The sequence below is a fragment of the Nerophis lumbriciformis genome, linkage group LG02 (genome assembly GCF_033978685.3).
Source record: "Nerophis lumbriciformis linkage group LG02, RoL_Nlum_v2.1, whole genome shotgun sequence".
Lineage (NCBI taxonomy): Eukaryota > Metazoa > Chordata > Actinopteri > Syngnathiformes > Syngnathidae > Nerophis > Nerophis lumbriciformis.
In genome coordinates, this window is record NC_084549.2 from 61104565 (window position 1) to 61126160 (window position 21596).

The 21596-nt window shown below is 40.2% G+C and overlaps 2 protein-coding genes across 2 annotated transcripts in view; both read left to right on the forward strand.

Moving 5' to 3' along the window:
* Positions 1 to 1503: 1503 nt before the first annotated feature.
* LOC133610041 (uncharacterized) lies at positions 1504 to 13322 on the forward strand. Its single transcript, XM_061966105.1, has 6 exons — positions 1504 to 1648; positions 6241 to 7106; positions 7184 to 7290; positions 12365 to 12482; positions 12568 to 12638; positions 12705 to 13322. Exons 2-5 carry the CDS (start codon positions 6261 to 6263, stop codon positions 12598 to 12600), a joined length of 1104 nt encoding a protein of 367 aa, XP_061822089.1. The 5' UTR covers positions 1504 to 1648; positions 6241 to 6260; the 3' UTR covers positions 12601 to 12638; positions 12705 to 13322.
* Positions 13323 to 17947: 4625 nt separating this feature from the next.
* Positions 17948 to 21596, forward strand: part of LOC133610049 (actin-related protein 2-B) — a 32831-nt gene continuing 29182 nt past the window's right edge. Inside the window, exon 1 of the mRNA XM_061966113.2 lies at positions 17948 to 18111. Within this exon, the coding sequence (XP_061822097.1) occupies positions 17953 to 18111 (159 nt within the window). The 5' untranslated portion in view covers positions 17948 to 17952. The remainder of the gene's footprint in view (positions 18112 to 21596) is intronic.

Below are 21596 nucleotides of genomic sequence, written 5' to 3' on the forward strand. Positions count from 1 at the left end.
TAAGTGTTTGATGAGCATTCCTCAACTTTCTCAGTCTTTTTTGCCACTTGTGCCAGCTTTTTTGAAACATGTTGCAGGCATCAAATTATGTAGAGAGTCAACCAATGAATGTAAAGAAAAAAATAAATATACTTATGACTTAATCTTAACACTTTTATGAGTGGGGCCCTTTTGGATCCCCGAGACATTTGGTGTGTTTATTTTCAACTGTCATTGCTCCAAAAATAATAATGAATCAAAATCAATGCTGTTATAAATTATTCACCTATTCAAGGCTCCAAATAGTTCACATCAAATATTCCACTTTGAAATGTATTTTGAGGAACATTTTTGGGTATTTGTGTGTTATCAAAACTGAGGTTTTGTTTGATAAAGAGCATAAAAAAAACGTATAATCAACGAACAGATCTGAAAATTATGTAAAGATTCAATCACAAATTATATATTATGAGTGGGGCCCTTTTGGATCCGCAATACCTTCGGTGTATTTTTTTAAAACTGTCTTTACTCAAAAAATAATAATGAATCAAAATATTTGATGAATTATCGACTTATTCAAGGCTTTAATTATTTCACATCAAATATTACACTTGTGTGCATATTTTGTGTTGTTTCCCTTTTTTTCTTTTCTTTTTCTCCAAAAATGCCATACAATATTAAATTTAAAAACATCTAACTTTTTATCCACGGGTAGATCTGGAGGTGATGTAAAAAAAAAGGATTTCTTTCTTTCTTTCTTTAGTTTATTTCGAACATGAACACACTTACATCATAATACATCACACAATTTCATATCATTTTATTTTACATCATGCCCGAAAAGGAGGAGGAAGAAGCAAAGCTTATTTAATCCTACCCCTTTCCCACTTCAAAGCGTTTACAAATATATAGAATCATTTACTGACCTTTTTATATAATAAAATAACATCTATGAATTAGTATACAACAGTTTTGTAATATGTAATTAATTAATTAATTCATTAAATTAGCACTGATATTTAAAAAATACATTTATTAGTTAACATATGCATTACTTTTAAAACTGTTATGACTGAGACTGAAAACCTTTTTGGATCTTTAACATTTACCAAACTTGAAGGCAGCCCCTCAGGGCTAAAAAAATAAAATAAATAAATCTATATATTGTATTGGTTGTGAAAATGAAAAATAATCAAATGGCCCCCGCATGTTTTCACTTTTCAGTGTGTGGCCCTCAGTGGAAAAAGTTTGGACACCCCTGCTGTTAAACCTGCTTGCTGAACAAATACAGCGGTAGTAAAAAAAAAATATATATATTTGTTTAACTTAAACCAATTATTCGATTTATGAAACCATAAAAGTGCTTATTCGTAACTAACACCAGTAATAGCATTAACGCCTTGTAGTTGCCCTAGTGTCCACTAGATGGCAGTGCACAGCCAATGCGTTGTTCCGCTCAACCTGGGCACCGACAACGATCGTCTATTTACGACACGCTGTCGACTATGAGCAAAATAGAAGCCTTGGTAGATGCGCTTCCTTGTCACACGGAAACTACGTACGAGTGAGAGCTCTTACTCTAGTGGTTTATACGGGAGGTTGACGGTGGCTTCCTGTTGCGAGTCGGCTCAGTAAACAACATTTCGAGGCGCAACGTGGATAATAAAAGGTATATTTAGTCATATTTGATTGTGTTAGTACATTTAGTTGCTAGTAACACTGCTAGTTAGTGCTGGGTTTAATTGTTTGTACTCGACTGGCCGTTTGCTAAACTAGCTAGCTAGCTAACCTGAGCTAACCAACCTACGTCTCCTTAACAACATAACGGAATTTAGTCGTATTCTTCTTATTTATTATTGTTGTTTTTCGGTCAAAGTGTAGCTTCGCAACAGTTAGTCTGCCCTTTAAGCGTCATTTTGTGTCGGCTTCACGTTCAGGCACCTGTGACACCTGAGCTCCAGAGCTTAGTGGAGATGCTAATCTACTTAATAATACTAGCATGGATGCTAGTTGTTGTTTTGATTATGGAATAATATTTTCGTGAATTTACTAACAAAAAGAATAAATATTTCTCGCGTGTATTGACAACACACGCATACTATATGTCTACTAGAAGAGTGCTCCAATTAGGGCTGGGCGATATGGCCTTTTTTTTTTTTTTAATATCTCGATTTTTTTTAGGCCATGTCACGATACACGATATATATCTCGATATTTTTGCCTTAGCCTTGAATGAACACTTGATGCATATAATCACAGCAGTATGATGATTCTATGTGTCTACATTAAAACATTCTTGTTCATACTGCAATAATATATGCTCATTTTTAAACTTTCATGCTGAGAGGGAAATCACAACTAAGTCAATTTACCAAAACTATTTATTAAGCAGTGGCACAAACATTCATGTCATTTCAAAACAGGAAGTGCAAGATTGTCAGAGACATTTTAAAACAAGCTATTAGTGCACTTTTGTGCATGATGTCACTAAGATGACATATCAAAACAACACTAAATTAAAGTGCACTTTTTGTACAGAACGCCACTACAATAGTTTAAAACAAATAAAGTGCACTTTTGTGCATGATGTCACACAAGATATTTCAATAACTGTCAAATAAAAATGAGCTGCATAATAGGAAATCAAATCCTTCGCTATGTGGTAGGTTCCTGCGGACGTTATCTCCTTCTGTTGTTGACTATTTTTTTTCATACGGTGTTGATGTGGAAATGGTTGCCTCGGCATTTTGTTGGTGTGGCACCGAACGGAGATGTTGACATGCGGAGTTTCAAGCACTCTTCATTCTCTAGCGCAGTGGTTCTCAACCTTTTTTCAGTGATGTACCCCCTGTGAACATTTTTTTAATTCAAGTACCCCCTAATCAGAGCAAAGCATTTTTGGTAGAAAAAAAAAAAAAAGAAGTAAAATACAGCACTATGTCATCAGTTTCTGATTTATGAAATTGTATAAGAGTGCAAAATATTGCTCATTTGTAGTGGTCTTTCTTGAACTACGGTATTTGGAAAAAAAGATATAAAAATAACTAAAAACTTGTTGAAAAATAAACAAGTGATTCAATTATAAATAAAGATTTCTACACATAGAAGTAATCATCAACTTAAAGTGCCCTCTTTGGGGATTGTAGTAGAGATCCATCTGGATTCATGAACTTAATTCTAAAAATTTCTTCACAAAAAAACAAATCTTTAACATCAATATTTATGGAACATGTCCACAAAAAATCTAGCTGTCAACACTGAATATTGCATTGTTGCATTTCTTTTCACAGTTCTTTTTGACAGACATTTTAGTGACAAACCTGAGCTTGTGCTTCACTGAGTTTATGAACTTACATTTATATTTTGTTGAAGTATTATTCAATAAATATATTTATAAAGAATTTTTGAATTGTTGTTATTTTTAGAATATTTAAAAAAAATCTCACATACCCCTTGGCATACCTTCAAGTACCCCCAGGGGTACGCGTACCCCCATTTGACAACCACTGCTCTAGCGGGTGACTTTTCAAATGATGCTACATATTAGCAGTAATGCTACTTTTTGTAGCAACGCTTTTGCCCCACACATGACAAATTACGGTTGTCTGTTCCGACATATTCCTGCTTGAAGCCAAACCACCGCCAGACGATGGACATCCTGCTGTTTTTTTTGGGAATTAATTCTTCCTTCATTTGTTACCAGATTCACACCTTCTTTCTCTCGTATTACTAACGTTACCCATGCCGCTACCTCTCTGCTCCGCGAGGGCGTATACGTATGTGACGTATGTAAGAAGGTGCGCTTGTTTTATCTTTCTGTGAGAAGGAGAGACAAGAAAGAGTGAGAAGAGCCTGCAGTGTAATGCCCGCAGCTAAAAGCAACTGCGTGAGAATGTATACTCGAATATCACGATCTAGTCATTTTCTATATTGCACAGAGACATTCCCGCGATATATCGAGTATATTCGATATATCGCCGAGTCCTAGCTCCAATGCTGAAGTTGACGTGAAATGCTGACTGAATATAGTATGAATGTAAGAATGGTTTGAATGTTAAAATGGTTTGAATGATGAAGAGTTTGAATTTCCAAGAAACCCGGATTTTGGTTTGGAACTTGGGAAAGTGTTAGTTTGAATGTCCAGCATGAGTGGATTGTGTTGATGTTGGAATGGTTTGAATAGATTGAAAAATGTGGGAATTGTGCAACTTGGAAAAATGTCCCATTCATTTCAATGGGAGCCTCTTGGAAATTTGGGAATTTTGGGAAAAGCGGGGTTTTTGTGGAAAATGATTATGAGCGTGAATGTCCTGAATGAGCTGAATTGTTTGGTGTTGGAATTGTTTAAATCGGGGAAGAAATGTTGAAGTAGTGAATGGTATTAGGGAAAATCGGGAATTTTTTGTAACTTGGAAAAAGGGTAGTTTGAATTTCCAGAATGGTTGAAGGTGGAATGGTTTGAATAGGTTGAAAAATTTGGGAATTTGTCAACTTGGGAAAATGTCCCATTCATTTCAATGGGAGCTTCCTGGAAATTTTGGGAAAACCTGGATTTTTTTAAAAAATGATTAGGAGCATGAATGTCCTGAATGAGCTGAATTGGTCGGTGTTGGAATTGTTTAAATCGGGCAAGAAATGTTGAAGTAGTAAATAGGGCTGGGCGATATATCGAGTATATCGATATATCGCCCAGCCCACGGGCTTGTCTCTGTGCGATATAGAAAATGACTATATCGTGATATTCGAGGATACGTTCTCAGGCAGTTGCTTTTAGCTGCGGGCATTGCACTGCATGCGTTCCTCACTTTTTGTTGTCTCTCCTTCTCACAGAGACATAAAACAAGCGCACCTTCTTACATACGTCACATACATATACGCCCTCGCGGAGCAGAGAGGTAGCGGCATGGTTAACGTTAGCTGTGGTGCGAGTGGTAATACGAGAGAAAGAAGGTGCAAATCTGGTAACAAATGAAGGAAGAATTAATTCCCCAGAAAAACAGCAGGGGGTCCATCGTCTGGCGGTGGTTTGGCTTCAAGTGGGAATATCAATCAATCAATCAATCAATGTTTACTTATATAGCCCTAAATCACAGGTGTCTCAAAGGGTTGCACAAGCCACAACGACATCCTCAGCTCAGATCCCACATCAGGGCAAGGAAAAACTCAACCCAATGGGACAATGAGAAACCTTGGAGAGGACCGCAGATGTGGGGCGACCGGTGCAATGGACTTCGAGTGGATCTAGCATAATATCGTGAGAGTCCAGTCCATAGTGGATCTAACATAATAGTGAGAGAAAATATGTCAATCAGACAACCGTAATTTGTCAAGTGTGGGGCAAAAGCGTTGCTACAAAAAGTAGCACCACTGCTAATTTGTAGCATCATTTGAAAAGTCACCTGCTAGAGAATAAGGAGTGCTTGAAACTCCGCATGTCAACATCTCCGTTCGGTGCCACACCAACAAAATGCCGAAGCAACCATTTCCACATCAACACCGTATTAAAAAACTAGTCAACAACAGAAGGAGATAACGTCCGCAGGAACCTACCACATAGTGAAGGACATACACTATTTGATTTCCTATTTTGCAGCTCATTTTTATTTGACACTTATTGAAATATCTTGTGTGACATCATGCACAAAAGTGCACTTTATTTGTTTTAAACTATTGCAAAAAAAAATACTTGGAAAAAAAATAGTTTAAATTTCCAGGATGGTGGAATGGTCTGAATTGGTTGAAAAATGTGGAAATGGTGGAAGTTTGAAAAATGGCCAATTCATTTTAAATGGGAAAAATGTCCAGTTAAACCTGTAATTCTGGGAAATCTGGAAAGCCCGCAATTCCCGAATAGGCTGAACAGTTTGAAGTTGGAACGGTTTGAATCGGGTGAAAAATGTGGAAGGTAGAGCGCGCCAAAATCTGAAGAAGAAGAAGAAGAAGAAGAAAAACCATATGTGTGAATGCTTTGGAGCATTCACACAATTATTGTGGTTGTAGTTTGCTATTATGTAATGCAAGGGTGTCCAAAGTGCGGCCCTGGGACTGTTTGCGGCCCGCAGCTATATTTACGGGACAGGGGGAAAACTACAGAAGCTCCTGGGGGCAAAAAAGAGGAGAAAAAACATTGATTTTAAACCATTTTCTGCAACACAAAACTCGAATTCATTGACAACATGGGTTTGTCATCAAAGCCTACTAAGTTTATTTTGTCAATGAATTTCCCGTCCATTAACTGTGTGTTTAACTGTTGTCCTCCAGGTGAATGAATCCTTCAAGTCATGCTAGAAGAAGCAATGGAGCCAGAAGTTCTGTCCTATCAGCACGCACCAGCTCCCCCTCCATTGGACGGTGACACCGGGGAGGCGGGATCAGAGGAAGCAGATTTTGGGGCATTTGCCTATGGCCTCGCTGCTTCCGCTCACCCACCGTTCCTCAAGTCCGGCTTTAGACTCCGGACGGACCACTCCAGCAGGGATGAGGTGAAAGTAGGGCGGCCCTCTTGGCACCTCACAAACGGCTACTGCGGCGCTGCGGAGGAAACGGGCTTCGCCGACTTCACTGTGTTTACGGAGCAGGCGGCTCACCCGTGGTGCTGCGGCTTCGCTCCACTGGGTGGCGCCGCCGTGGGGACGAAGCTCTCCGGCAGTTTGACGGAAGGACGCCAGGTCGTCATGGACGCCGAGCCCAGATCTCGCTGCCAAAATGGCTCATCTCAGGACAAGTCTCACCAAACGTCCACGTTACAGGAGGAGCACGCCCTAAACAAGTCCACTACGGAGGACCTGGACTCTCTCTACGATGATGTCTCCTTTGAGGGTCCGTCTGAGGACTCCGAACCAAACGTGTCCTCCCTCGCCTCCCATGGGGATCAGACCGGTGATGAAGACGAGTCGCTGTCAGAGTGGGACCTGTGTAGTCACCGTGGCGACTGGGCTGCATCTCAGGGAACTACCTCCAATAACGAAACGTTTGACAATGGCGTTGACGGAGAGACGCGGGGTCTCCCTCCGAGTGACAGCTTTGCAGATTTCTGTTCAGCCGCCACACTGGAAGATGGCGGCGGGACGTGGGCGGAGTTTAAAGACACTCGGAGCAAGCTTGTGGATCAAGTCGGCAGCCTCCAGGTGGTTAAGGACACTTATGAGGACCACAGCTGTGCGGACATGTCATTTGCTAACTTTTTTTTTGTCATGTCCACCAGTTCCTCCAGGCTTCCTTCCCAGAGGAGGAGGTCCCACCCGAGGAGGACAATGTTCCGAGCCTGGGTGCTCTGCTTCATCCTCAGGAGGAGGAGCACACATCTCAGGGGTATGCAACAACCACAACAGCCCTCACAAAACTTTGTATTCAGCAAGACTACAGAAGGTCAACTTGGAAATATACTTTCGAGCATTCAATGTACAGCTTGTATGGCAGAATAGATTTACTGTACTTTCCTGGCTATAGAGCGCACCAGTATTTAAGCCCCGCCCACCAGATTTTAGAAGAAATAAATATTTTTACATGTATCAGGACTAGAGATGTCCGATAATGGCTTTTTTGCATCTATCCGATATTCCGATATTGTCCAGCTCTTAATTACTGATTCCGATATCAACCGATATATACAGTCGTGGAATTAACACATTATTATGCCTAATTTTGTTGTGATGCCCCGCTGGATGCATTAAACAATGTAACAAGGTTTTCCAAAATAAATCAACTCCAGTTATGGAAAAAAATGGCAACATGGCACTGCCATATTTATTATTGAAGTCACAAAGTGCATTATTTTTTTTAACATGCCTCAAAACAGCAGCTTGGAATTTGGGACATGCTGAGAGAGCATGGGCGGGGTTGGAGGGGTGGGGTTGAGGGGGGGGGTGTATATTGTAGCGTCCCGGAAGAGTTAGTGCTGCAAGGGGTTCTGGGTATTTGTTTTGTTGTGTTACGGTGCGGATGTTCTCCCGAAATGTGTTTGTCATTCTTGTTTGGTGTGGGTTCACAGTGTGGCGCATATTTGTAACAGTGTTAAAGTTGTTTATACGGCCACCCTCAGTGTGACCTGTATGGCTGTTGACCAAGTATGCATGGCATTCACTTGTGTGAGGGAAAAGCCGTAGATATTATGTGATTGGGCCGGCACGCAAAGGCAGTGCCTTTAAGGTTTATTGGCGCTCTGTACTTCTCCCTACGTCCGTGTACACAGCGGCGTTTATAAAAAGTCATAAATTTTACTTTTTGAAACCGATACCGATAATTTTGAAACCGATACCGATAATTTCCGATATGACATTTTAAAGCATTTATCGGCCGATAATATCGGCAGTCCGATATTATCGGACATCCCTAATCAGGACCATAAGTTGCAAATATATACCGGTATATGAAAGATTTTGTAAAAGTTTATTTACATACGGTACCTTAATTGTTTCCAAACAATGTCTGTAACACAGCAGTAAAACAGCTGATCAAACAAAACAGAAGTCATCATCAAGGATCCACTAGCTCCACAAGATAGCTCTCCAATCAGCTAAACAGACTCAATAACTCCACAATGACATTTTGGTGAATTTACAAAACTAATACAATACAAAAACAATGCCTTTGTAAGTTAATAATAGTAACACAGACACTTGTAGACGTGCTAGCAAATTAGCTAATGCTAACGACGCTAGCTTCATTACATTACGATGGTATGTACAAATATGCATGAAAACACTGCTACAGACATTTAGTAAGTAAGAATTGTTTTAGTTATAGTGTAAGAGTTACAAACCTTGCTTGGAGTGATGACTGAAGAATCCATACGAGTAGCAACGCTATGGACGGTTATACTTCCGGTTCAAAGCATTAAAACAGGAGGTACGTTTTCAACTCGCGGCACCTGCATTGAGCGAACTCTTCCAAAAGATTGCGCCGTAGCAGAAATAATAACACACTTTTTCGGTGTCTGTTGAAAACTATTTGTTGAAGATGAAACATCATGGCCGTTAGCGAAGAAAAATCCATAAATTAACCGCACCGATTTATAGGCCGCAGTCTTCAAAGCATCTGAAAAAAGTGGCGGCTTATAGCCCTGAAAATATTATACTATTATTATACTATTAACCAGGACTCATTTTTAGTGCATATTACGTATATGCTGCTATACAAGCTGCACACTGACTACTCTAAAGCAGGGGTGTCCAGATACAACTTTTTCGCTTCCGACACAATGTCGATACTGGAGCCTTACATTGGCTGATATGATATCAGAGTCATACATTCTTATATTATTTTGTATTATAGAATATCAAAAAATGTTTGATCAAGTGAAATGAGTCAAAGAGAGAACAATGGTAGTTATGAAAAACTAACTTATTTATTATTAATCGTCTTGAATGGACTTACGCTGTCTACAATTTGGAGTCGTAATTGTTTTTGCGACACCGAGTGGCCAAAATAATTCATTAATTGGACCGCATGACGCAGTAAGTTGAATGATGCAAACCCGTTTGTTACTGGATACTTTCTAATATGCCTTGGAGACTTTGTATGTGTAAGTAATATGCAACTATATTTTTTGATACAGCATATTGGCTAATATAAAGTATTAGATTGCTATATTGTTCAATTATTAATACATATGTCTAGCTAGTGTGCTATTGTGTGCGTAGCTGCTAGCTCCAAGTAGCCAACATGTTTACATTTTGTAAATGACTAAAATAGAAGAAAATAACAAAGTTGTGTGTTTATTGGAGGACATTTAGACGTTAACTGGCTGTCCAGCTTTGCACAATTAAACACGCTGCAGAACTGCTTCCATCGGACATTTTACATATAATCCGTTACTAGTTCTGTTTTTGCTGATATCCGACTGATATCACTTTTGGATCAGGACACTCCCACTTTAAAATACTGTACAGTGCAACCTCGATGTTCGAACTTAATTGGTTGTTGAACAGGGTTCGTAAATTGAAAACTGTCTATAGTGAAGCAGAGTTCCCTATAAGAAACAATGTAAATAGGAATAATGGGTTCTGGCCTTGACAAAAGTCCATATTTTAGTGAAGGCTTGTACTGTACTACACTTTGAACACAATATAACATGCTATACAGTACGGTATATCAAACAAACAAAACAAGGAGGGGATGGATCAATTGTAAATTGATTAGAATAGAGTAGAATGGACTTTATTGTCATTATATTTGCATATAACGAGATTAAGGACTCCAACTTAAGGTGCGGTAATGGGAACAAATATGGGGTAAAAATAAATTACACAAGAGGTAATAAAGAAAAAAACTAACAATTGAAATAAACAGACTACTATCCAATAAAAACAATAAGCAATCCTGTACAATATACAAAACACTGTAGAAATACAAAATACTGTACAATATACAGAACAAGACAACAAGCCAAAACAACAATGACAAGCTTGACTGTCCTGTATGCAGCTGCTTTGCCTACATGCGCGCACACACACCGAAGTCCCTTTGGTGGCCACACAAATGATCAGAAATCACAAAAAGTTTAGCTTTAACAACCATGTTGCTACAATAATCAACATTTAAAAACAGTAATGCCCGTTTGCATTAACATCGCCAAACGAGGAGCAGACAGAGAGGAAGAAGGGAGGGGGTTGTGGGGAGGCCCCGCTGAAAAAGAGGTAGCCTCTCTTTGTTGTGGAATAAGTTAGGGCTTGGCGATATGGCCTTTTTTTTACGATGTTGTCACGATACACGATATATATCGCGATATTTTGCCTTAGCCTTGAATGAACACTTGATGCATATAATCACAGCAGTCTGATGATTCTATGTGTCTACATTAAAACATTATTGTTCAAACTGCATTAATATATGCTCATTTTAAACTTTCATGCAGAGAAGGAAATCACAACTAAGTCAATTTACCAAAAGTGTATTTATTAAACAGTTATTAAGCAGTAGCACAAACATTCATGTCATTTCAAAACAGGAAGTGCAAGATTGTCAGTCACATTTTAAAACAAGCTATGAGTGCACTTTTGTGCATGATGTCTCTAAGATGACACATCAAAACAACACTAAATTAAAGTGCACTTTTTGTACAGAACGCCACTACAATAGTTTAAAACCAATAAAGTGCACTTTTGTGCATAATGTCACACAAGATTTCTCAATAAGTGTCAAATAAAAATGAGCTGCATAATAGGAAATCAAATCCTTCACTATGTGGTAGGTTCCTGCAACGTTATCTCCTTCTGTTGTTGACTATTTTTTTCATACGGTGTTGATGTGGAAATGGTTGCTTCGGCATTTTGTTGGTGTGGCACCGAACGGAGATGTTGACATGCGGAGTTTCAAGCACTCTTCATTCTCGGGCGGGTGACTTTTCAAATGATGTTACAAATTAGCAGTAATGCTACTTTTTGTAGCAACGCTTTTGCCCCACACTTGACAAATTACGGTTGTCTGTTCCGACATATTCCCGCTTGAAGCCAAACCACCGCCAGACGATGGACCCCCTGCTGTTTTTCTTAGGAATTAATTCTTCCTTCATTTGTTACCAGATTCGCACCTTCTTTCTCTCGTATTACCACTCGCACCACAGCTAACTTTAGCCATGCTTCTACCTCTCTGCTCCGCGAGGGCGTATACTTATGTGACGTATGTAAGAAGGTGCGCTTGTTTTATGTCTCTGTGAGAAGGGGAGACAACAAAGAGTGAGAAACGCCTGTAGTGTAATGCCCGCAGCTAAAAGCAACTGCCTGAGAACGTATACTCGAATATCACGATCTAGTCATTTTCTATATCGCACAAAGACAAACCCGCCCTAGAATAAGTCTACTCTGGCATATTTTTCCAAAAAAGTCCTCTATCACAATTAAAACTAAAGTTTGCTTCATGGATTTTTTTCATGCTTGTGAGCGCCATTAATTTTACTCCTCACAAATAGTCTGTAATTTAAGTCCACAGCTATTCCCTCCTTCTCTTTTTGGAACTCATATTGACTTAGCAAAATGGGCAAACCTTGTCAAAAGGCGAAAAAAGACAGAAAAGCCACACCCGCTGAAGTGACTAGTAGTGTACTGTGCTACCCAGCAAGTCACGCGGAGGGCCCCACCTTTCCTAAAATGACTCTGCCCTGCAGCACAAAATGGCTGCAGGCGGGACACAAATGAGTGAATAAAAGAAGCGTTCGTACGCAGAGACATGATTCGCACACAGAGGCATATTTTGCACAATATAAAAGGTTGTATAGATCGAAAAGGTCACAACAAAGGAGTTTGTAAATGGAAGTTTCCACTTTATACCCAGGCTTATTTATATAGTATTGTTCCTTGACAGGGTATACTGTAATTAAATGTTTACTAAAATGTGACAGTACACACATATAAAAGAATGCACTTTACAGTATGGTTTATTTCACCAGGGTACAGCGTGGCTTTTGGCGCCCCCACCAGGACATCCACAGTGCAGCAGGCCTGAAGTTCCAGTGGGCCGCTTCCCACGCCAACAGGACGCTCCTCAGGTGTCTCGGTGTGGACACGGTGAGTTTATTGTTTCCCTATGCATAACTATAAACACTTTTAGCAGTGTTTCTTTGTCATTATTCATGCTTTTGAAACATTTTAGCTGGCGAGGCAGGAGCCCAACAAGGACTGTTAGCCAGGAGTTGAAACACACACCTCATGAACTCAGCGCAAGTATGTGCCACTTGACTTCTCCAGAACTCGACTTTGTGGATGATTTAATATTGGTATCTCCTGCAGCTCATCACCAGCCTGCTGGATGAGAGCAACCCCGTTCTCAGTTCTCAGGGGTTCTTGGTTAGAGCAGCCATGCAGTACCTGGACTCTCCTGATGATACATTTTTAGTGTGCACTCGACCTTCTGCAGGACATGTTTTCTCCTTCCGGGTAATCACACTGTGTCCTCGCTTCCCAACACTGGATGGGAAACACTTTTAAAAAGTTTTTAGCTTTTACCACAATCCAAAAAGTGCAGTCAAAGCAATCCACCACGGAAACACTGTGCCCACCTCCTTCAGCTCGCTATTTTGCACTTTTATTTTTTGTCCTATTTTACCATTTGTATATTATTATTTATGTATTTACTATTACAGTATTTATTCACCGCCTGTCCACTAACTCAACTGCATTAGGATGTTAACAACTCATTAGCTCCCAGTGTAATAACATTGATCTTTTTCCATGATAATGTGTGCCTTTATGCCACCAATTGTAAACTATCTTTTTTTTTTTGCTCCAACAAATTTGCATACAACTTGTTTTTCTTTTTTAAACACATTCAGGTTTACTGCTGGAATCCAAATGGAAAACACTGCAATAAGATGCTCGTACATACGGAAATAAATCAGATGATCCTCATGGCTGGTTTGTATTTACTTTTGAACGGTTACAAGCGTGATCAATAAGCAGCTATACCGAATGCCAGCTAGTGTGGCTGTACGTTGTGTAAACCTCATTCCATTGGTTCGACAGCTTGGGGTTTTAGCCCACTGGCTAGCACTGCTCAACTCTTATTCATGGGAACACATGTACAAATACAGGGTTGCACCGTGTGTTACATTAATATATAAAATAATCCACAAAATACAGTTATTCAGTACAGTAAATTTAGACGTAATAAAAAATATATATATTAAGCGTCCCCTGTAGGAAGCGTGCCCTACACTTTGCGAACCTCTGCACTATAATCACTAGGGGTTCACAAAAAAATATCCATCCATCCATTTTCTTCCGCTTATCCGAGGTCGGGTCGCGGGGGCAGCAGCCTAAGCAGGGAAGCCCAGACTTTCCTCTCCCCAGCCACTTCGTCCAGCTCCTCCCGGGGGATCCCGAGGCGTTCCCAGGCCAGCCGGGAGACATAGTCTTCCCAACGTGTCCTGGGTCTTCCCCGTGGCCTCCTACCGGTTGGACGTGCCCTAAACACCTCCCGAGGGAGGCATTCGGGTGGCATCCTGACCAGATGCCCGAACCACCTCATCTGGCTCCTCTCGATGTGGAGGAGCAGTGGCTTTACTTTGAGCTCCCCCCGGATGGCAGAGCTTCTCACCCTATCTCTAAGGGAGAGCCCCGCCACCCGGCGGAGGAAACTCATTTCGGCCGCCTGTACCCGTGATCTTGTCCTTTCGGTCATAACCCAAAGCTCATGACCATAGGTAAGGATGGGAACGTAGATCGACCGGTAAATTGAGAGCTTTGCCTTCCGGCTCAGCTCCTTCTTCACCACAACGGATCGATACAGCGTCCGCATTACTGAAGATGCCGCACCGATCCGCCTGTCGATCTCACGATCCACTTTTCCCTCACTCGTGAACAAGACTCCGAGGTACTTGAGCTCCTCCACTTGGGGCAGGGTCTCCTCCCCAACCCGGAGATGGCACTCCACCCTTTTCCGGGCGAGAACCATGGACTCTGACTTGGAGGTGCTGATTCTCATCCCAGTCGCTTCACACCCGGCTGCGAACCGATCCAGTGAGAGCTGAAGATCCTGGCCAGATGAAGCCATCAGGACCACATCATCCGCAAAAAGCAGAGACCTAATCCTGCAGCCACCAAACCGGATCCCCTCAACGCCTTGACTGCGCCTAGAAATTCTAAAAAAACTATATATATATATACAGTATATATATATATATATATATATTAATATATATATGTGAAATAGCCTCTGTTTTTTCCTGACTTATTGTGTATATATAAATATATATACATACAGTGCAGGACGAAAGTTTGGACACACCTTGTCCTCATTCAATGTGTTGTCTTTATTTTCACGACTATTTACATTGTAGATTGTCACTGAATGCATCACAACTATGAATGAACACATGTGGAGTTATGTACTTAACAAAAAAAGGTGAAATAGCTGAAAACATGTTTTGCTTTGATTACTGCTTTGCACACTCTTGGCATTCTCTCGATGAGCATCAAGCACACCTGGGAAGTGAAAACTATTTCAGGTGACTACCTCTTGAAGCTCATCGAGAGAATGCCAAGAGTGTGCGGAAAAGTAATCGGAGCAAAGGATGGCTATTTTGAAGAAACTAGAATATAAAATATGTTTTCAGTTATTTCACCTTTTTTTGTTAAGTACATAACTCCACATGTGTTCATTCTGTTTTTTGTTTTTTTTATATAATCAGTGGCCTTGTGGTTAGTGTCCGCCCTGAGATTTGTAGGTCGTGAGTTCAAACCCCTGAGTCATACCTCCCTGCTTGGCACTCAGCATCAAGGGTTGGAATTGGGGGTTAAATCACTGCTCACTGCTCCCCTCACCTCCCAGGAGGTGAACAAGGGCATGGGTCAAATGCAGAGGTTAATTTCACCACACCTAGTGTATGCGTGTGACTATCAGTCGTACTTTAACTTAATATGTTTAAAAAAAAAAAAAAAAAAAAAGGTGCTTTTAGGTAATCTCCATGCAACCGCAAGGAGCTTTTATAACCTGTGCAACCTGTTTTGATGAAGCGTCATTACATCTATTTTTTTTAACCAAATAATACATTACGAGAACCGATTTGAATCCAGAGTCGATTCTGAATTGAACTATCACCCCAGGAACCGGAATCAGATCGTTAGGTGACCAAAGATTCAAGCCCCGAATACCCGCTGCCTGTTTACCATAAATTGATTAAAGTTAAGTTAAAGTTAAAGTACCAATGATTGTCACACACACACTAGGTGTGGAAAAATGTGTCCTCTGCATTTGACCCATCTCCTTGTTCACCCCCCTTGGGAGGTGAGGGGAGCAGTGAGCAGCAGCGGTGGTCGCGCCCGGGAATCATTTTTGGTGATTTAACCCCCAATTCCAACCCTTGATGCTGAGTGCCAAGCAGGGCATACTTGCCAACCCTCCCGAATTTTCCGGGAGACTCCCGAATTTCAGAGCCTCTCCCGAAAATTTCCCGGGACAACCATTCTCCCGAATTTCTCCCGATTTCCAGCCGGACTTAAGGCACGCCCCCTCCAGGTCCGTGCGGACCTGAGTGAGGACAGCCTGTCGTCACGTCCGCTTTTCGTTCATATAAACAGCGTGCCGTCCAAGTCACGTTATAACATCTACGGCTTTTAGCGAGTGCACAACTGCACACACAACAAGAAGGAGACGAAGCAGAAGAACGAAGAAGAGACAGTCAAGGCGACGACGAGTGACAGAGAATAGAACGAGGATGGCCAATTCAACCCTAAACTCACTCTTTTACTGCAAATTAAATTTCACAGATGCTGCCCATACCTATGCTCCTTCTAAGGCTGTGCTACTGGCTGCAAAGCATTGCACTTTCAAATACAACAATGAGTAAAGGAGTGTTATGTGTGTGTAAAAGTGTAAATAAATGAACACTGAAATTCTAGTATTTATTTTATTTATATATATAGATATATAAAATACATATATATATAGCTAGAATTCACTGAAAGTCAAGTATTTATTTTATTTGTATATATATATGAAATACTTGAATGTCAGTTAATTCTAGCTATAAATATTAAATATACTCCTCCCCCTTAACCCCGCCCCGACCACGCCCACCTCAACCCAACCTCCCTCCCAAAAAAATAAAATAAAATAAAGAATTCGGAGGTCTCAAGGTTGGCAAGTATGAAGCAGGGAGGTAATGGGTCCCATTTTTATAGTCTTTGATATTACGTAAACAAATTGAAAACCTTATTCGGGTGTTACCATTTAGTGGTCAATTGTACGGAATATGTACTGTACTGTGCAATCTACTAATACAAGTTTCAATCAATCAATCCTCTTTTGACCCGGTAGCGCCACCGTATGCTAAGTCTCGTACAATGCGGAAGTAAAGACAAATAATTAAATAAAAACACGATTTATGCGTATGTCATACATATTAGAGATGCACGGATTTCCGCATATTCGCGGAAATTTCACATGTTTGAACAGTTCACAAAATCCATGGTTTGAATTAGAGATGTCCGATAATATCGGACTGCCGATATTATCGGCCGATAAATGAGAGTATTACACGGTTACTCTGCCGATCTCTAGACAGCACCGACACTCAACAACGGCACTTTATTTGCAGACTATAATTACTGGTTTGCATAAAATACTTTTAACTAGAGATGTCGATATTATTGGCCGATAAATGCTTTAAAATGTAATATCGGACATTATCGGTATCGTTTTTTAAAATCTGTATCGTTGTTGTTTTTTTTATTTATTTTTTTTATTTTATTAAATCAACATAAAAAACAAAAGATACACTTACAATTAGTGCACCAACCCAAAAAAACTCCCTCCCCCATTTACACTCATTCACACAAAAGGGTTGTTTCTTTCTGTTATTAATATTCTGGTTCCTACATTATATATCAATATATATCAATACAGTCTCTGCAAGGGATACAGTCTGTAAGCACACATGATTGTGCGTGCTGCTGGTCCACTAATAGTACTAACCTTTAACAGTTAATGTTACTCATTTTCATTCATTACTAGTTTCTATGTAACTGTTTTTATATTGTTTTACTTTCTTTTTTATTCAAGAAAATGTTTTTAATTTATTTATCTTATTTTATTTTATAATTTTTAAAAAAAAGGACCTTATCTTCACCATACCTGGTTGTCCAAATTATGCATAATAATGTGTTAATTCCACGACTGCATATATTGGTATCGGTTGATATCGGTATCGGTAATTAAGAGTTGGACAATATTGGAATATCGGCAAAAAAGCCATTATTGGACATCCCTCATAAATATGTAATTATTTTTCTAATTATATCAACATATACTGTAACCATTTGTCTTACTAGCACACGTGTTGTATTTTATTGACATTTTGCAAATTGTTGACGCATAATACAAAATATGACACGTTTTTGCTGTGTCGCCGTTCCTTAACTAAAACAAACTTCCATATTTAATATTGTTAATATTGTTAATGTGTCTAATAAGGGTTCGGAACACAAACTCCCAAACAAACAACCCACGCACACACAAAAAGAAAAACACCCACACCGGATGAGCACCATTCCCTTCTTCCTGCTCTTGTCCGGGGTTGGCGTGTCTTCCTTCCGGCTCGCCGAAAGAAAGTTGCAGGGGAGGTTCAGAGGCAACAGGGCTCAGACAGAAATGGACAGCCATGGCAGGAAAGTGGTGGTGTGTGACAACGGGACCGGGGTGAGTCTTTGACGGCGGCTCGGCTTTTTTTCTCCATTCTCGCCTCGTTTCAATCGTCGTCTGCCCGGGCCAAGAAACAGGAAGTAGGACTCTTAGCTGCCCGTGCTAGCATCAACTGGGCGTGTAGCGAGCGAGCTAGCTAGCTCGTTTTCATTCATCCACACTTGGCACGGGAACGGCGCTTCGAGGCGTCGCGGTTGTTCCCACGCATAGTGTACACATTCCCGCGGCGCTAATGAGCCCACTATGAGGCAACGAGGCGGGACAGTAACAAGCAGGAAGTTTACCACCACTTGTGTGACTGCGGCTAGCATGCTAACTAGCTAGCCTGCTAGCTTACAGCTGTCCGGTGTTTTCCGACTACCCGCTGAGCTATTTCATGTCCTTACAACGTCATGTTTACACACAATTACAACGCAAAACAGTGTCGTTTTTAATGAACAATATTCGATTTTTGATCAATATTCACAATTTCAAGGCTGGCTGTGATCGTAGTTGCATGTAGGCCGTGCCAGGTCAATTTGTGGGTTAATCATTTTTTCCATGCAGCCGCCACTGACTTCCTGCTGTTAAAAGCTGCTGATTCAAGTCTTTGTTTTATTTGTTTAATTTTTTTTTTGCAAGATACGTGCATAATGTTTCTCCAGTGGAGCTTTTTGGGTTTTTTTTGCAGGCTAGGGGGACGTGTTCACCAGGAAGTGACAAGACAGGCTGCATGGTCACCTATTCCACATACTTACACTTCCTTTTTTATTGGCATTCAAATTTGAACTTTACAGTACAAATAAGAACGAAATGTCGTTGCATTAGATCAGGCCTGGGCAATTATTTTAACTCGGGGGGGCCAAGTTTAGAGAAAAAAATTAGTCTGGAACAGTGACGTGCGGTGAGGTTGATGGCTGGTGAGGCACTGACTTCATCACAGTCAGATTTACAAACATATGAACCCTAAAGAGTATCTTATTCACCATTTGATTGGCAGCAGTTAACAGGGTATGTTTAAAAGCTCATACCAGCATTCTTCCCTGCTTGGCACTCAGCATCAAGGGTTGGAATTGGGGGTTAAATCACCAAAAATGATTCCCGGGCGCGGCGCCGCTGCTGCCCACTGCTCCCCTCACCTCCCAGGGGGTGAACAAGGGGATGGGTCAAATGCAGAGGACACATTTCACCACACCTAGTGTGTGTGTGACAATCATTGGTACTTTAACTTTAACTTTACACATACAAACTGTATCACACAAAAAAGCAAATTTAATAAAAAAACGTTATTATGGTCTTACCTTTACTTATAAATGCGCCGCTGTTGTGCTGAATTAATGAACCCCCTGACGGGAGTGTTACATCAACTAAAGCCCTCACTTCAACTTTCCACGTGCAAGATTGAATCTATTTTAAAAAAGTGTAACCGAGGGTTTATAAATGTCGCCTATACTGTATGAAACTACAAAATAACAAACACGGAGGCTCCAGTTTACACGAGGACCACTTTATTTACCTTCTTTCAAAAACTTCCGCTCCACTCCGTGTCAAAATTCCGCTCTTAGCGCCTTCAAAATAAGAGCTCAAGGCATATACTGTATAACAGCGCATAACTGGAACTTAACATCACAAAGAGGAAAGCCCATAAAAATAGGTTACAAAAGTTATTTAATAAGAAGCCAAAAAGTGCAAAAACAATAATGTTCGTGTTGGAGGAGTTGTGAATTAGGTACACCTGCAGTCTGCAGGTGTACCTAATGTTGTGGCCCTGCAGTCATTCACAACTCCTCCAACACGAACATTATTGTTTTTGCACTTTTTGGCTTCTTATGAAATAACTTTTTTAAATAGATTCAATCTTGCATGTGGAAAGTTTAAGTGTGGGCTTTAGTTGATATAACACTCCCGTCAGGGGGTGCAAATTCTACGACGGGGGTGCAGGAGGCGAGCCTCAGCCAGTGCGTCTTTTGCAGCCGTTTTATGATCGCTCAGCACAAGAAATACGTTACACACATACAGTTGTTGACAAAATACACTGTACATTATATACCTCAGCTAATCAAACTATGGAAATGTATAATATAATTCATATAGCAATACGGTCTCACTGCACAACAGGCCAGCAGTTATGAGTCCGCAATCCATGTTGAGGCACTGAGTGACGTGCCTCAACTGGCTGCTGTTCACCGCACCGTCTCTTCTCAGTATTTGAACGGCAAATGTGAAAATTCAGCGATTTTGAATAAAAATAATCTAAAACTGGTGAAGTTAAATGGAAAATAACTTTATAGTATAATCACTGGATACATTTAACAATTTAATATATATTTTTTTCTTTTTACATTTTTTTTCTTTCCATGACTGCACGTCACTGGTCTGGAACACTAATACAAAACCTCACAATAATGTCTGATTGAATGCTAAAAATGTTACGACAGACCGCCTTAAAAAACGGAATGGAATTTAAAAAATGTTTACTGAAGGAAATTCCCATAATGTACATGAAAATTAACAATGTTTTGATTTACAATATTTTAACTATGAACAATAAAACACTAAATATTGACAACTTATGAACGTCACCTCCCCTCTTGATCGACATATTTTACAATCAAGCAACAAAAATGCAACAAACACCGCAAAATATGAACGCAAAGGGTAAAAAAACCACCCACAATATGATATATCACTAAACTTTATAATTTTGTTGTAAAAATCTCCTCCTGCGTCTGTCCCTGACTCGTTCTGGAAACACTCTGTGGAAACGCTCCCCACCCACAATGCTTGGTGTCTCAAGTGAGCTGCTGTGACTTAGATTACCATAGTAACTAATTAGATGACCGTAGTAACTAGTATATCATGCAAAAGCGCAGATTCCAACCATTGCAATACTTTGTATAGTTCAAGACTTACAGTCATGTAGTGCGGAATAAAAGAGCAATAAGGTGCAGATATAAATAGATTACTGTACAGATAAATATATTACACTTTTGCATATGCGTCCACGTTTATGGATGTATGTTATATTGTCTTTATATTCCAGTGAGTTCATCCATTTTTGAGGGCGGAATTGAGGAGATTATTATGATGCGTTCAAGAGTCTTATGACCTGGAGGTTGCGGAACCTCTGTACTTAGTACACGTTATAACAGTGTTTTTCAAACTTTTTTGAGCCAAGGCACGTTTTTTGCATTGCAAAAAATCCGGAGGCACACCACCAGCAGAAATCATTAAAAAAACAAAACTCGGTTGACAGTAAAAAGTTGTTGTTCGCAATTGTTGGGTATGACTTTAAACCATAACCAAGCATGCATCAATATAGCTCTTGTCTCAAAATAGGTGTACTGTCACCACCTGTCACGTCACGCCGTGACTTATTTGGACTTTTTTGCTGTTTTCCTGTGTGTAGTGTTTTAGTTCTTGTCTAGCGCTCCTATTTTCGTGGCTTTTTGTCTTTTTTTGGTATTTTCCTGTTGCAGTTTCATGTCTTCCTTTTGAGCGAT

Coding starts and splice junctions, on each gene's coding strand:
- LOC133610041 (XM_061966105.1), top strand. CDS start 6,261: ATGCTAGAAGAAGCAATGGAGCCAGAAGTTCTGTCCTATCAGCACGCA. Junction 7,291..12,364: donor GAGGAGCACACATCTCAGGG/GTATGCAACAAC, acceptor TTATTTCACCAG/GGTACAGCGTGGCTTTTGGC. Junction 12,483..12,567: donor GGTGTCTCGGTGTGGACACG/GTGAGTTTATTG, acceptor GAAACATTTTAG/CTGGCGAGGCAGGAGCCCAA.